We start from the raw sequence: 18,009 nt of genomic DNA on the forward strand, positions 1-18,009 counted from the left end.
TCAAGGTTGTTGTCAATCTGTAGGGCTAACTCAACAAGTAATGTGGAAACAGAAAACTAGATATCAAGGTTGTCATCAATCTCTAGAGCTAACTCAACAAGTAATGTCAAAAGCTCACTCTTTCAAAAATTGCAACCTTGATATTTTTGCTGGTGTGTTGTGTCCCTCTTCTCCCATTCATCGGGTGCTTTACCCCTTTACTTAATACTAACACCGGGGTCACACTCATTGAGAAGGAGGACATGTTTCAATTTATAGTCTTACTCGATGAGTTGTCTATCAACAAACTTGAATGTTCCTGGTATCAGCAGGCACCTGCTAACATCTTACATGAAGGTCTTATACAGACAAGTGACTGATGATGAAGCCATGGCTTAAGACTCTATGCCAAGAAATACACAATAGTACCTTTTGGAAAGTTAGACACCCAGAGAAACTATCCCATTGATAAAACACCTCTTAAAGTACACACAGTAGCCAGGGATTTGGGGATTCATGTAGATATTAACTTGACGCTCGATCAACATGTATCTAATGTAGTAAGAAAATCATTCTAAGTCACTCAACTAATAAGTAAGGGCAAAGCATCTAGGTCCATGGAGATCATTGTGTCACTGTACTCAACCCTCATCAGACCCACCATTGAGTATATGCTCCCTTTGGTATGTACCTAGCCAGGCACATGCAACAAATAGAACATTTACAGAGGTTCCCCACAAAAGGAATACATGGTATAAGCACAATGTCACATGCAGACTGCCTGAAAGCCCTGTCTTTATACTCTGTATTTCTCTATGTACTATATTCCTTACAAACTACTGACAGGCAATTTATGCCTGACTATAAGAAATTCTTGGATTCTTCTCTGATGGACCTTTTGCATATTCACAAAATGAAGAGCACCAGAACTACTAGATCTAAGGTTTTAAACTTTGCTTATGACTTAAATGCAACATTTTGGTGGGACAAGTATGTATCTCAGGGAATCCCCATTCTCTGGAATAGGTTTTCCTTCTATGTGAAGCAGAGACCATCCCTACTCCCCATTAAACCACAACCTGTACCTCACCCCTGATCTGATGCCTGTATCTCTAATGGAGAAAGGCAGGCATTAAATCATGCCCTAACTAACATGCACCCCTTATAATAACCTCTAAGGTACAATAACTGGAGGGATACATTTGGGTTGCATTGCTAGGCTTATAAAGGCCCCAGTGGTCCTTATCTTAGTATGCACCTATGAACTAGGTCTCCCTTTTTCTGCCCTAGGTCCTTCTACCAAATCCCTAGAGGAGCATAGAGTTTCTCCAAGCCTTTAACAATCCTAATTGTCTTCAATAAGGAATGTGTAAGAGGAAGATTATTAAGGTTTGTCTGTAGACCACTTCTATGGGTTTATTTAATTTTTCTTGTTTATTTATTTGTGACTTCTTAAACTAGGAGAGCAGACTGATCTGGAAGTAATCATTTTAACCATGGTGTGGGCCATAAGCAAAACTGAAATTCAGAAAAAGTAAAAGTGAGATTATATACCAATGTAATAAAATGTAAAGTCACAAGAAATCATCATATTTTGTACATAGCAAACAAGTAAGAGCTAAACACATAGTTACAAAAGTAAGATCCAGATAGTTGCATATTACTATGTGCTTGCAACTAATTATTACACTAAGATCATATTTGTGGACAGCATGCAGTTCTTAATACATTTAACTAAAAAGTTGTCCATAAATTAACTTTCAGGTTTATAACTTTATATCATTGTAGTTTAGTATGCTTTTAAAAGAAATGAGAAGTAGCCAGGATTGTTGAAAAACACCAGGGTAAATTTCCACCTTCTAGAATGTGACCCCTTCAAACATTCCCCAACCCTAACCAATGATTGTTTAACTGAAAAAATAAAATTTTGATAGTATGCAATGACATAATTAACAAATCAGACAGTGGATAACTGTGCATTCTGAAAGCAAATCCACATTTAACAAATTATGTAATTTTAGTAAAGTAAAACCATGCTAAATATGCCAGCATTTTTTATTTAAACTATAGCAAGACATTCTTTCGTGAACGATGTAAACACCACTAGAATTTTTTTTCTTGTTTTCAGTATTGTCAATGCCTATCTGCAAAGAGACAAATCAGAACTATGCTTGTTTATAACAGGTCATATTCTTAAAATCCAAATGACACCAACTTTTTGACTTAGTGCAGAGATTTACCTTGTATTCTGCACCTTCACTGCAGTTCCACTTGACAGAAATCATACACCCATTCTTTGAAGATGTGAAATATAGTGCAGTTTGCATCCTACACATTCTAATAATCATGTAGGCATACTGAGGACCCCTGACATTGAGGAGTTGTAGATGTGAAACAGTTCAGCATTTTTTAATAATTTTTTTCCTGGAAATATATTTGGATGCTCCATTATAAACTGTGTTTATGTTATACTTGTAGATAGATGCAAAAATAATGGAGTAATTGCCTCTGAAAAAAAATAAATTCAAATTTTTGTAACCCAAATCTAATGAATGTTTTCAAACTGTTGTATTTTAATGAATGAAAAAAGCACAAAAGGTTTACTGTGCAACTGTTATAATAAAATCAAAAGACAAAACATAGGTTGTGTCAAATATATTTTTCAAAGTATTTTATAGGTAGTAGAACTTAGAAACTGCCAAATGATAAGTAAAGAGATAGTGTGGATTAGGCCTGATCTATGTAAAAATGTCAGTTTTAAACCCAGCCCCACAGTAAGTGTAATTAAATTGTTGGGAAGAAATATGGGACTTAAACACTGAAGAAGGGCATTAGCCTGAAAGCTTTATGGTTTTACTGTTTTTTAATAAACTACAATAGATCTGCTCAGTGTTTCCAGCAGTTGAAGTTTTTTGTTTTTGATTTCAAAATGAAACTTTCTTAAGCTAAAATAAGTAAATTAAGAAAAAACAGAGCATAAAATCTTTATTCCAATGATTAATTCCTACTTGTTTTTCATTACATTTTTCCTCCTTTAAACATACACCATAACTCGTATCACTCTCCCATAGCTCTTAACTTTTTTTCCTCAAGAATCAGGGACAATTTGAAAATATTACTCTAATTCAATTTTTAAAGTTAGTAGAACAACAGGGTGTGTACCATTAAAGACATTCTAAATAATAGCCAAGTTTGAAACTCTACTGTTTGGCATTATTGAGTGAAATCCATAGTGATCTCCCTGAAAATCTAAATTGTTTGAGGCACAGGAAAAAATTATGAGGCAAACCCATAAAGAGGTGATAACACTCCCCCAGATGATGTCCTCCTTTCAGCCAGTGTAAAGAACAAAAAAAAAGAAAGTTCTCCAAGCCTACCATAGTTACAAAAGTATAGCTGTTATGTTTACGTATAATAGCTCTTTTACTGTCTGAAATACCTTTCAGAAACTGCAGCAAAGAGCTCCACTAGCTTCTTGCTACATGTGATAACACACACACACACACACACACACACACACACACACACACACACACACACACACACACACACACATACACACACGCATATGTATGTGTGCGTGACAAGCAAATAATTTAAGCAATTATCTCAGCAGAGTACTTAAGTGAAAACAAATACTGTACTCACCCAGTGAAATAGATTGCAACACTGACTTACAGGGAATAGTTGGCAGCTCCTCTGTAGTATCAGTCATGTTCCCTAACAGCATGGGACAGGCATCCTTTTTTGCCCCACACTAGCTATGGCTTTGCTTCCTTTTGTGTGTACCAGAGAGTCCAACTTTAATATCAGATGTGCACCCTGGAGCTTCAAAGAGTCATTCATTGCAACTTGTTTACCTGCCTGCATGTCAGAGGATAGATTGCAAGCACATGATGCACAACCTGTGATACCTTCCACTTCTAAGTCAACATTTTATTGCCTGTCTCATCCATAGATGCCAGTAAAACCATTTAATTTGCTTGCAGGCACAGAGTCACTCTGCACTCTGAAGCCCTGGTGAATAAATATCGTTGATCTTTTTACACTTATCACTCACATTTTCTTAGCAGATGTAACAATGTGGGACAACAAGTCATTCACGAAACAGCCTACCTTGAAATACGTTAGTAGCACTAACAAACAGACCGCATAGTTGAATAATTAATAAGAGCCTTTCATAAACTTCATGAGGATCTGACAGAAGACATTAGTAGCATCAAGTGGTCAAGGAATTCCCCCCAAACAGCGCAGAAACAGACTTTAACCACAGAAAAAAGCTGGAGAGCAATGACACTGTCATAACGCAGAGGGGGTAATTGCCTCTGTGAGCATGAAGCCTTGAGACATTTGGAGAGTAGTAGGAGAGGCTCAGAAAAGGCATACCCAAGTGTTAGTCAACTTAATGAACTTAATGAGGTCTGTGTGAAGATCGACCAGTATGCTAAGTGCACACTTATTTATAATTTATGCTTCATGTGTTGCTTTTTATGAAATGACTACTAAACTAAGCCAGTGGGACTAGTGTTCCACGTTCTGTAAGCGCAGGTTTAAGACTAGTGGCATATGCTTGCCCCACAATGGAGAAATCTGAAGTGTGGGTTACTGAGATAGCTTCAAAACTGTAAAGGAAAGGCAGCCATTACATTACTGTGAGTCCTTCACTGAAATGTGAAAGTAAGACTGGATGTCGTGAGAATTCCTAGATATTGTCATTTGCTGTGGTATAGACACAGAATGGGAAGTTCATTAATAATACAGTTTATTTATATCCGGATGAGACCATGACTTTTTCTGACTGAGCCCGAATTGTCTTTATTTGTATTTATTTTATTTCCAGTTGCTTACTAGGAAAGTCTGTCTGGGCATTAGCACTCCTTTTCCACATTGCCAAGGGAGAAGATGTCCACTAGCAGTCATATTCACATAATTAACCTGTAACTGTTGTTAGAGAAATGTTACTTCAGTATACAGATAGTGTCAACTACAAATCAAGTATAGCAACATATGTACACCTTTGTAGTCTTGTGAGCAGCTCAGGAAAGGTAGAACTTCTCGGAAGTGTAGGGAGTGTGTTCTTCTGTTGCTTGCTCCCGCGTTATTGCTCACAAATTGCTGATTGCTACAATGTAAATTATAAAAAATCACATGGAGGGTTTTAGTACCGTTCACATAACGAAAGACGCATTCTTGAGAAGGATTTTGGCAAAGAATAATTTAAAGTACAGTGCCGTACCAGAACCATTACAAGTTCTCATTCGAGCTTGTAGTTGTTTCTGTGCACCAGTACATCAACACAAGCTGTCACTATAGTCTTCCTCACAGGTAGTGCAGTGAATAAATCTTAATTTAATTCCAGAGAAGTGACTCAATTAATCATGAGACATTAACTCAGTGTGGCAATCTTACATGACATGAGTCAGACTGCAGTATTTTCTTACTGATATTGATGTTTTTACCTTAGTCATAAGTAATATAAACTGTAAACTGTTTGTATTTTAAGGCAACACCTGTTGACATTCCATTGCATTAAGATCATCTATTGCTATTTTCAGCTCCAGAAATTGTGAACTATGAACTCCTTGGGCTGCCTGCAGATATGTGGTGAGTTTTATCTTTATATTTTATTTATTTATTTATTTATTTGCTTTTATTCTTACTAAAGATTATGTTGGTTGCCATTTACAAACTCCTGCTAATAGTTAACACCTCAAGGTGTTTAAAGAACTACTAGCTACTGACATAAACCAACATAATCTGTTTGTTATTTTAACAATTATGTTTGAGGCATTTGTAATCACAAAGAGATCCACAGTGAAGTAAATGAAAAATGATCCGTGAACATGCAGATTCAAAAATGAACCCTAATGAAAAGGTTAAAGCAGAAAGCATTCATAATACTAATAAAGTTTAATTAATGTACACGACAGACATTCTTTCTGGTGCATTTCACATAGACACATCTGAGGACATGATGAACGCCAGTTCCTGGAACTTTGAGGCAGAAACCTTTATTCATGAGATGACATTAAAAATCTTAAACTGATCTTTGAGAAGGAAATTTTGCGTTTTATTTGTGATGCTGTACATCTTCTGCAACTCTGCAGAACAGTTTGATACAGTTGACAGCACACTGCTGAGTGTGGAAACCAAACCAAACAATTTTTAACAGCCCTATAGTATTTATAGTGAAAAAAATACAAGTAAAACAGTCCTAAATTACAGGATTACGAAATGCTTACTCATTACAATTCCCCAGTATATAAGTGTGCACGCACACAGACATACACACACACAAAACACTAGGAATTGAATGGATTTTAGCCTTGAATAGTAATATCCTTATTATTTTTCGACAAGTTAAAAAGTCCATGAGTCCAGAAAATTGCTAGCCATATACGAGTGAAGCATGTAGCACTCATGTCACCTCCCAACTCTTAGATAATAAACTACTTTGACATCTTTATTCCTTCAAGCCAGTTTTCCATTAATTTCATAATTGTCTCCCTAACTGTCTGACGTAGCCCTCAGTGAGGCACCATCTCAGATTCCTTAATGAGATCCATAAAAAACACGTCCATTTATTTCCTTTGTCAGTCTCTCCAGAGACCCAGTCATGGAACTGTTTTAAATTAGCTTGGAATGTACTTACCCTTTGTAGACATATGCTGGTATGTACAGTTCAGCTTTGCACCACTACCACCCCTTTGCCCATTCTTTTACACTTCTATTATTTTCCCATAATGGAAATAAATCCAAACGACTTATAGTTTCCTGCTGTTTTTTTTCCTCATTCCTCTGTTATGAATTTGAGCTAGCGTATCTGTTTTCAAACCACAAACAGTCACAGCATACTATGCTAGTATTTAATTATTATTATGAAATTTGAGAGCTTGAAATTTGATAGTTTGAAAACAGTAATGCAGGTTGTCAAGCTAATACTTCAGTCCATTCTGTGATGGAAAATGTTTAGGTGATATTTTCCTGTTCTTTTCTGTCAATTAGTAGTCAATGAATAATGTCCATGAGAGGAAAAAAAATCATCTCTGCTTAGCCCCATTTTCTGAATCAGGGTATAGTCCTGCCTGCGTAATCTGCTGGCTAAATGAGATGCTAGTCTTGGTCAGCAAGGAAATAGACTAGCCATTCCAGCAGCAACGAAGGGGAAACAGATCAGTTTAGATAGCTGATGGAAGGACAAGTCATTTCATACTCCAGAAGTTATCCTTTATTTATAAATTCCTTATCCTGATAGTGAACATCTTTGAAAGTGAATAGCTCTAAACGTTATTTATAAGTCTTTGCTTCTTGACTAAAGTGTAATGCTTTTACATGTGTCTTGGTATGGCAGTGCATTACAGTTTAATGTAAATTGGCAATTAAATTAATAGGACTTCTTCTGTGGCACAGTTCTGTTGAACAGTAGTTCTATACTCCTCCACCATCAAAGTGAGGAAAAACTGAAAGTGTCCATCAGGAAATTTTTAATAGAGCATGTGAAAGCATTTGCAAATGAAGAAAATACTTGTAGTGACATCTGGATGTTTGAGAGGGGAAGGAAAAACAAAAACATAGAAAGGCTTACAAGATCCCAACCAGCAATGGGAGTGTCCCAGAGATAAGTGTAAGTGAGGGAGACTAGGAAATAACACTTAAAAGATGTGTTTTTTTAAAGTTCAAAAGATGAACAATAAATTAAAAGATCATATCATGGAGAATGATAAGCTAGTGACCAATATGAGCTCATTTTGCTACGTACAAATGTAAGGAGAAAGGTTTTTCACAGCTGTGGCACCCAAAAGCACAGTGGCAGTGTGAGGAGGCATGTGCATTTGTAGATCAGTATTATTCAGCTGCCAAAAGGCAAAACAGAGGGGCATTTATTAGTGGATAGCACATTAAATTGCTGTATTCAGCGGTGGTTCCTATAAGGTGCCAAGACTTCCTCCATACCTGAGGAAGATATGGTATCCATCACGGATCCTTAGAGATCACCATCAACAGCCAGTCTGGGACTTAGCCATGTCAATCTACAAGAGGTAGAGGGTCAAGTTTAAACACTTGTCCACCTAAGGTAACTTTGCTTTTTTGTCTTTTCAAAAAGTGTAAGACATTGAAAGAGAGAGTACGCATGATTAGACAGAGACAGCAAAGTAAGGGTAATGGAACAGTGCTATGATGATTTGCAGTCACTCAATAAGGTAAGAAAAATTATGACCTCAGTCATAGTGTATTAGTGATTTACACTGTTAGTAAGTGCCAATAAGCTGTGTGTGTTATAACAAGAGAAAATATAATTCTGCTAAAGGGCAAAAAAAATGCATTAATAAAAGGGAAGGGTGGTTATTTCAAGGGATGGATATGTTGAAAGGTAGAATAATAATGGCTCGTTGGATGTGACAGGAGATATGCTGGTCATAAAGTAACCCTGGTATCTATATACATTCCCCCTAAAAGCTAAACTGAAATTGATAAGAAATCTTGTATCACAAGTGACATTAGTAGGGGATAGAAGTATGACCTTTCAAATGTCTGAACTGAGGGCAATGTGGGGAGTACACTACATTCCAAAGCAGCTAGGGGAGCATGACTGTCACTGAAAATAATGGGTTCATGGGACTTTTGAGGGAAATGAACAAGAGAAGAATATGATTGTTATATATATGTTAGCTTCAAATGAGACAGATGGACTATGATAGATAAAATACTGAAGCAAACACTGATATATACATATAAACGACAATGCCTGATTTTCAAATCATGCATATGTTATTGCAAAGTAAGGGTGTCGGCAATATAGTAATTGGCAGACAGATTGGTGATTTCCAGATTATGTGATGGGAGCTTGCAGTGGTTTGTATTCTGTTCAGGGCCATTAACACAAATGGTGAGAAAGGCTAGACTGAAGGTATATAAATTGGGAAAGTTAGAACTTAAAGTAGCTCTCTATGTGGGCAATGTAATTGACACTTTGGGGTACCCAGTAGAATAGCTGGAGTTGCTAAGTAGCTGGATATATTTGGGAACTTATCTGGACATAAGTAAGTAGAAAGCTGAAGCAAAAGATATACAAAGATTAAGGAACAGGTATCCATGTTTCTGGAATGAACATACATTAAAATATTTAGCTGTTCATATAAGTACTGTGTTAGAACAGCCAGTACAAAAATCATATCAAGTACTAATGTGGGACAATAAAAAGGAATTTACAAAAGTGGAAGAATCTAGAACTAGAATTATACCAGAGAGTGTTGAATTTGCAATGGCATATTATGCTTCATATACTATATTTGGGACAGTCCTTTTAGATTCTCATAGATTCAAATGTGCAGAGTAGGTTGAGGATCTTGGATTTTCAGAGGGGAGGGGCTAAACCCAGAGACTTCTTAGATAGAGAAATGCTGCCGAGGAAGAGAGTAGGACTAGTGGTTCCTGATATTAATTTATAACAGAATGCAAAGCAATTAGCCAACTGGTAAAGTTGTCGATAACCCTCATATGTAGCAAAGTGGAGCAAAGGCTGAATAAAAAGTATGATTGGTTAGAGAAGGTAGATTTGATGGAGGTGAACTCGAGCTAAGATAAAACAAAAAATGGGCCCATTGATTTTAAAGATGATAAGGTGATGGTAGGGCATTTGGCCACAGTGAGTGACTTAAAACAGTAGCACCAATACTTATTACCCACTGGAGCTACAGTTGTGGATGATGAGCATAAAACAGCATCAGGAAGATGTCAGAGTCTAGAAACAGAGGTGAAATTTTGGGAACAGATATATGTGTAGATAGGGTGATAGTTTAGAATGAACTGAGAGAGAAATACTCTGTTCTGGGATTAGACTGTTTGCGTTATCCAGTAATAAGGGTGGAAACAAAAATACCTTCTTAATTAGGGAATGAAAAAATGTGATTGGCCATCTCTAGTGAATTGGTTGATGGAACTTAGGACTGACAGAAGTGTAAACAGATAATACATAGACAGCCTTTATAAAATGTACCAAGAGAGCAGGAAGTGAATTGTTAACAAATGGTCAGAAAATGCAGTAGAATGTTCAGCAAGGAGATAGAGCTTTTAAGTGGAAGAAAGTATGTGGGATGTCATGGAAGGTGATTCAAGTAAGAAAATCTAGAATACTTATCTGGATCCATTTACACAAGTATTTTTATACAGCAGTCAGGCTAAATAAGATGTTTCTGTTGGTAGACGAAGGTTGTTGGAGATGTAGGAAAGGGGAGAGTGAAAATATTATCTTTTGGAGTTGCCAGACATTAGATCAATGCAGGAAATGGGTGTAAGGTTCAATTAAGAAGACTGGCAAACTGACTGGGATATTAACTGAAGAGTTGTTTTTGTTAGGAATTGGGGGGAATAAGGAGGAGTGTTCAAGAACTACAGAAATAATTTGGTAATAGTGCTGATAGATGAAAAAGCAATTACAGAACAAAATAGAAAAGTAGAGTTAGCCAGCAATCGAATAAGTGCAGTGGTTAGCAACACAATTAAATGATAAGGAGGGGAAGCTATCAGGTGGGCAGGCACAAAAAATAAACAGTAGATGGCAACACTGGGTAAATCTCATTGGGTAAGAAGAGGAATGGGGGTGATGTGAAGAGTTGGAAAAAGAAAGTTAACATTTAACCCTGTTAGCAGGGGGTGCTAGCTGCACATAAAAATGTATATTATTGTTCAGTACAGATAAAGAAATAGTTCAACAATTAAATATTTTACTTGGAAAAAATGGTATAAATAATATGTTAAGCTGGCATTCAGAAATGTAAATGTTATAAATAGTTCACAGTAGTTTGATGAAGAAGAAATAACTGACAGTAACATTTTCTGTTGAGTAAGTTAAAAGTTGGAAAAGTTGTGATACCACTAATTGAAATCTGTGTGTGTATAGACAGACTGACCTCTTTCCCTGGATTTAGTTTATGCTGATTTAGCTGTAACTAGTGCTAGTTATATTCGATGTTGCAGAGCCTCGTGATATAGTAACTAAATTTAATGACAACCTTAGAAAAGATAGTCATGTTTTCTTTTTGAATCTATTGCTCATGTTCAAGTATCAGAATGTTTTTGCTATATTAAATTTGTGCTTGATAATTTATCTCTTGGAATGGATAAGCGTAAATATTTAATGCTGTTTACTGCTTCTGATGTCTTTATGTTTAAAATGTGCATATGTTGCAGCTGTTTTACTTTGCACATTCACAGTCACTGAAGTCATGGGTAAAAGACATATAAATCTGTCCTAATAATATCTAGCTTATATGAGGAAACAGCTTTTTCCTGTGGGGTTCTTTTTTATTTTAAAATACACAGTAAAGGTGTTACTTTTTTAAGTGCATAATTTCTACCAGTTTGCAGTTTCTGTTTTGGTCTAAGGACTGTTCTTAAGATTTTTCTGCCAGTGACTAACATTGGATCTCAGCAAAGTATTTGCAAATAATTTTTCTTATCTGGATGATTGTCTACTCGTATCCTATCCAAAGGAACAATTGTAGGAACCCTAAAGGACTGTAAACTCCTTTGTGGATAACGGAATTTACAGTAAATGGAAAAAAAAAATCACCCTCACAACAGAAGCTGTTTCTGGGAGCACTGTTGGATTTTATGTGTAAATGACTTTTCCTGTTTCAAGGAGTGCAGGAGATTTTCATTTTATTTGTTAGCCAGTAAATGAACTGATCCTTCTCAGCAATTTTCAGCCATTACACACCCACAAGTGTAAAGGTGAGTGCAATAAATGTTGGCAGTTAGGAGTAACTAGTCAAACCACCTATTTTGGGATGTTGGAGGAAAGCAGAGCACCTGGAGGGAGTCCTTGTCAGTACAAAGACAGCAAGCAGACACCACAAAGAAATTGACCAAAAGACAGTACTGAATGCCAGACCCTGGAGCTATAAGGCAGACATCATAACAGTAAAGCTATCATACTGCCCAAAATGGTGAATTTGCTGCATTTAGCAGCAACTTAGACTAGGTTGTTAGCCAGACATTTCTCAGCACACGGTCACATTTTAATGAATTACACAGAATGGCAGGTTATATTTGAAAAAGCTTCAGTGTTATTTGTGAAGTTACATAGTCATTCAGATGATTAATGGGATAGAGTATCCCCCTGAATCTTTCATCAATCAGGGATTTGCACAAGTAGTCGTAGTAATCCTGACTGTCTTTTATCTTGAGTTCTGATGGCAAAAAAATGTGTCATACCCAAGCTGATGACGTTCTTCTGTTGTCCTGGTTAATGCAAGGTCTGGGGTCTCCCTCCCCTGTGGGGATGCATATCATTTAAAAGGATATGTTATCAGTGTTCTGTACTTTCAGATTGTTACAAATAAATGTCTCTGCAGTGTGTTCTGAAGGGGTTACAGAGAGGAGCATCATGTCTTACATAAGCAAGGCTGAACACTTTTTACAATTTGTGCAAAACAACCTTGGAAATGTAGAAAATGGCTCTGTCTTTCAGCATCCATCTGACAACTATTCATCTGTTAGGGGGACAAAATATTTCTAGCAGATCAGAACAGTCATTTGCTGAATTTCCTCTATAAGTAGCAAAATAAATTCAGAACTATTTTTCCTTATGGTTTTGAGATGGGGTGTTTCAGGAACGAACCTCTTCATCATCCATCGCAGTGCCTAATTTCAGATTAATTGAGTGCATTGCAACAACAGGCCTGAGTGTTGTTCCAACCCTGTTTCGTCTTTTTTCTGAGAACAGTAAGGCCAATGCTGTAATTCCTAGTATTGCTTTCTTTTGCTCCTTTTTTGTTGTTCATTTGTTAACCAAGTAAACTCATGAGGCACACGTGCCTCTGGTCATGGTTAACTTCAGAGCTTTATCTAGCTTTGTGAATTACTCATACTGCAAGTTAAGGGAAACAAACAGAGGACTATATAATGAAGGTCATTAGCTGCTTATGGTCTTAATCATCTGAATTGAACTCCTAATGTAACTTCTCAAGAAGTTGGGAAACCATACCTTTCCAAATGGAACAGATTTACATGTGATGTAAAGGCTTGCCTAGAGGCCTAGATTATTTGTCTCACTGTCTTGATCTGATGCAATTCTACTTCTTTAAAGGGCACTGCTCCACCTTGTTAGCTGATCTCCGATGAGGATGCACAACAACTGTGTTTTTCAATTGTTAAGTTGTTGTTAAAGGAAGTGCTATATCTTGGACTTCCTAGAATTATACAAGTTCCTTCACCAGATTTATAGTATTTTTCTCTAGAAAAATTGTTGAGGCTTCCTTGAAATTCATTTCCTATGTAACAGCTCTGCTAGTGGAACTCACTTCAGCCTGCTGGGTCTTAGGGCTGCATACCTAATGTTTCCACAGCCTTACATAAAGCTGGGGTCATGTTGCCTTCTACTCAAGCTTTTATCCAAAGGTTATGTCAAGGAACTAATTACAAAATACAGTTTAATTTTGTCTGTTTGCTGTCATCTTCAAAACTCTTTAGCAGGGATCATAGGATCGTAGGAAGTTACTAGGCTAATAGGCCCTGAGGCCCTTACAAGTCTAGCCAAGAATTTGGTCCATGTTTCAAAAAGTCAGCACCCAATGCCCCTTCCCAGCAGGGACACAGGTGGAATCCCAGGGGTGTATTTTCTTTTCCCCATCCAGTTATTCAGATTGCACTTAAAAAGGGTTAATGAGTGCTCTGCTTGACATGGAGAGGGAGTATATTCCACAGAAGGGGGAGTCTCTGGGACACAAATCTGTCATGCCAACAAGTCCTATTGATGTCACAGACCAGGTTGAGGTTGCGCGTGTGGGTTACTCAAGTGGAGCTTGACTTGTAGATATGCAGCAGTCCCATCAAGGCAGGTTCTGATATTGCTTTGTATGCCAGACAGAGGTCACCTCTGAGGAGTCTGTTTGAGACTGAGTAGAGGGACAGGACATTTAGCCTATCTGTGTAGGGTAAATGTTTGTGGTCCTAGATTCTCCTGATGAGGAACCTCTGTGGTCTCTCTAGCTGCTGCATGTTCTTTGTGAGGTACATGCCAAAAGGGGCATTATACTCAATAATGGGTCTTATAAGGGAAGAATACAGGGATGGTATGACCTCCTTGTCCCTGGCTGAGATACCCTTACTAATGAGTTGGGCCATGTAGAAAGCTTTCCGTACAATGGCAATATGGTGGTCAAAAGTCAGTTTGCTATCAACCTGGGTGCCCAAGTCCTTCAAGGCTGATTGCATGCTTAGGACCTTGTTATTAATGTGATAATCTGTGGGGACATCACTCTTCCCAAAGGGGATGATAATGCATTTTTTGGCATTCAGTTTGAGGCCATGTTTCTGGCACCAGTCATTTGCTTGGGTGAGACCCTCTTGTAGGATGCCCACATCACTAGGGGAAGGGGAATTCATGACAGCACCCAACTTGCAGTCATCTGCAAACTTGGTTAGCCATAGCCCACTGGTTTTGGCCTGCACCTCAGAAAAGTATATCCCAAACAACAGAAGCCCCAAGATCAATCCCTGGGGTGCACTGCTCATTACAGGTCTACTGCTTGAAGTGGCTTCCCCTATTTAGACTAAGTGGGTTTTATCAGTGAGCCAGTTTGCTACCCATCTGGTAACATATGGATTGATGCCTAGTTGAGAGAGTTTATGTACTACACCTGAGTGGTGAATAGTGTCAAAGGCTTTGGCCAGGTCAAGGTAGGCAGTGTGCATTGTCTTCTCGTTATCTATTCCCGTTATCCATGGCATTGGTGACTGCCTCAAAGAAGGTGACCAAATTTAACAGGCTTGACCTCCCCTTGATGAAACCAAACTGTGTGGGATTGAGTGTTTGGATGTTGCCAACGTCCTTGTTAATGAGATCCATTAGCCAATGTCCTTGTTAATGAGGTCCATGATAATCCATTCCATGGCCATGCAGATCAGGCTAGTTAGGCTGATGGGTCTATAATTTCTGGGATCGGTGGATGCTCCACCTTTGTGCAAAGGGATGACAGTGGCTGTCCTCCACTCAGCAGGGATGAAGCCGGTACTCAGGCTTTGGTTGAATAGGGTTCCTAATGGTGCTGCAAGTTCCTGCCTGAGTTCATGTAAGATGCAGTCTGGGATGTTATTGGGTCCCATGGAGGCTGTAATTTTTGCCTTTGACAGGTCAGTCATGACCTGCTCCCTAGAGATAAGGGGAGAGGGGCAGGTGCTGGGGATGTCCTGATTTACTAATGGAGGGGGACAGAGGGGTGAAGTTTTCACTGAACCTGTCTGACAGCAGGTTGGCTATATTCTACGGCATTTGTGCATGTAGTGTCCTTGATCACCAGCTCTGAGCAGATCTGAGTGCTTCCTTTGAGATTGTAGACATATGTGAAGTAGGCCTTATGACTGTCTTTAGTAGATGTGGCCAGTTTGGACTCGAAGTTTGCTTTGGAGGGTTTCACTAGTCATCTTATTTGCTTGTTCAGACTAAGGAAAGATTGCTTCCAATTAGGCACCTGCTCCTTCTTGGTCCTGGACAGCAATTTTTTTCCTTTTATTATAGAGTTTATGTCTCAGTTTATTTTGATCATAAGACTGTTTTGGGCATACATTTTCAATATCCAAATATATAAGAAAGTCAAATTATTTGTTTTTTATTACCTGCTATCCAGCTGAGGTCTCTTCCTGTGCACTGCTATCCTCGGGGCAGTACTGGGAGATGTTTCCTTATGCATATCTAGCATTCCACCCATAGAAGCCTGACATACAAGACACCAAAGCTTGGGCTGCAGCATCAGCCTGGTGACATATCCATTCTTTCATGAATATACCAGTCTGGCTACAGTGCTGCATATTGCATGTCGGCACATGCTAGGGCCCTTGCACACAGCATTTTTTTCTTGATTTCCATGAGGTATAGGCTTATAGGACACTCACAAGTCCTGCCATCACCCTTTCTCTGGGATGGACATAATAGCACTGGCCACTGATTACTACCCTCATCTGTCTCTCACAACTTTCTTGCAAACCAGCTCCTATGTTCATACTGAAGCCATGTGGTTCATAGTTAAGGCTTTATCCCTTTACCCCACAAATCCAGTAGAATCAAACTGGATTCAAATGGATGGCAAGCTGTGTTGAATTTTGCTATGACTGAGCAAAAGACTCATTCAAGGACCAGTTAAAGCCCATTGAACCAGAGGTGCTGTGTTCCTTTCTGTGTTTTTAGAGGGGTCTCAACAGGGATATATCTGTGAAGTAGCAATCTGCTCATCCACGAACACTTTCTTTATACGTTACTTTGCTAAAGCCTTCCCCTAAACATTGCTTTTGGGGATCATGTCAATAGATCGACAGCAATCTCAGTGACAGCAAAAACTGCAGGTAAAATTCACCAAAATGACTTCAGTAATACTAGAGTTTTCATTTTTCTATTCTTTTGTAGTATGTATAAGTTCAAGAGTAGGGCAGGGTGTTCGTCCAAATAAGTTCACCGAGAGTAATTTCAGCACTGAGATTCCTGTTGATTTGTTGGCATTAATTCTTGCTTTTGCATGCAGTAATCTGCTAGTCAACCACTAGACTATGAATTACCAGAAAGACAGGAAAAGAAAAAAAATATTCTTGTGTAGATATGTGAGGAACTTTCAAAACTGTAGAGATGTTTTGTTGGTATTGTTGTTTAGTCATTTAGTCGTGTCCAACTGTTCATGATCTCAAGGACTTTAGTACACCAACTCTGTGTGTCAGCAACTTTTTCTTTACATTTTTGCAAATTCATATTCATTTTTTTCAGCAATGCTTTCTTTTCACCTTAGATTCTGCCTCCCCTTCTTTTGCCTTCAATCTTTCTTGTGTCAAAGTCTTCTCTAGTGAATTCTAATTCTCATTATGTGGCCAAAGTATTTGAGATTTTATTTCACTATCAGACCTTCCAGTGAACAGCATTAGCTAATTTTTAGATTCTTCCAATCTATGGAATTCTCAAAAATGTTGTCCAAGATCAGAATTCAAAAGATATCAAATGATATTCCAGCACACAGTTTTACTTAAAATCAAACTCTCACAGATGTTCATACCTCTCATGTCCTAAGATTTAAACATAATGCTATGAATTCGGCCCTCATATTTAGGCCTTATCCTCCTAAACGTGTGACGATCCTCATAAAGTAAGACCTGTGTATGAGTACATACTTTATTCAATGCATAAACCAAGCCTATACAAAGACTGCCTTCCACAAATTAAGTAGGTTTAGTATGTAAAGGTGTTCTACTGTGAAAATGAAATGTTAGCCTTTCTGACTTTCTGCTACATTTGTTGAAAGGCCACTGCCATGATTTTTAATACCTGGAGGTTGAGAGGTATGCAGGCTTATGTTATTACTGGGAAAACCATTGCTTTGACTGTATGAACCTTTCTTGACGTTATGTCTTTGGGCTTTAAAATCTTATCCTGATCTACTTTAGCTTTTCTTGTAAGAAGCAAGTGTATTTTATTCTCAAAGCTGCAGTCTCAATCTGCAAAGATTTTTGTTTTAAGCATTTTTATTGTCTTCACATTTTAAATTGCAGCACGAGCTTGCATACATTAATAGAAAATAAACAATATTAACAGTTTCTGTTATTATCATCATGCCAAATGCAGAGGTCTTCTTTTTAACAATTTTCATTAACTCCAACATTACATAAACTGTGATTTCCTGCCATCCCTTAAATGTCACTCTTCTCCTGAATGCTATTCTGCAACCATCTTGGAGCCCAGGAGAGTAAAATGACAAAATGGAATGGAATTAACTATTTGGATACCTATATTTCCAAAGGGAACAATGTTTTTAGGTCTAGAATATATAGAAAAAATACCTTTAGCAACGCATATTTGCACTTTGGAAGTAGTCGTACACTGGGACGGAAAAAAGTATTGTCAAGGGTCAGGCTAATAGGGTAGCACGTATGACCTCACATTTTGAAGATTTGGGCCCAGAGTCGGAAAAGGTTTCTAATATGTTTCAGGAGAGAGGGTATCCTAGTGGTTTGGTGAATGAGATACTTAGTGATGTGTATGGAAAATGGGGC

General features: G+C 37.9%; 1 protein-coding gene across 2 annotated transcripts in view; it reads left to right on the top strand.

Annotated features, from left to right (window-relative positions):
- DAPK2 (death associated protein kinase 2) overlaps nt 1-18,009 on the top strand; it is a 1,192,346-nt gene that overhangs the window by 1,023,461 nt on the left and 150,876 nt on the right. For both annotated transcript variants that reach the window (XM_044077737.1, XM_044077738.1), the window contains exon 6: nt 5,535-5,583. In XM_044077737.1, coding sequence (XP_043933672.1) covers nt 5,535-5,583 — 49 coding nt within the window. The remainder of the gene's footprint in view (nt 1-5,534; nt 5,584-18,009) is intronic.

Source organism: Protopterus annectens, chromosome 7.part0 (assembly GCF_019279795.1).
Source record: "Protopterus annectens isolate FY-2018-M chromosome 7.part0, PAN1.0, whole genome shotgun sequence".
In the NCBI taxonomy this organism is placed as follows: domain Eukaryota; kingdom Metazoa; phylum Chordata; order Ceratodontiformes; family Protopteridae; genus Protopterus; species Protopterus annectens.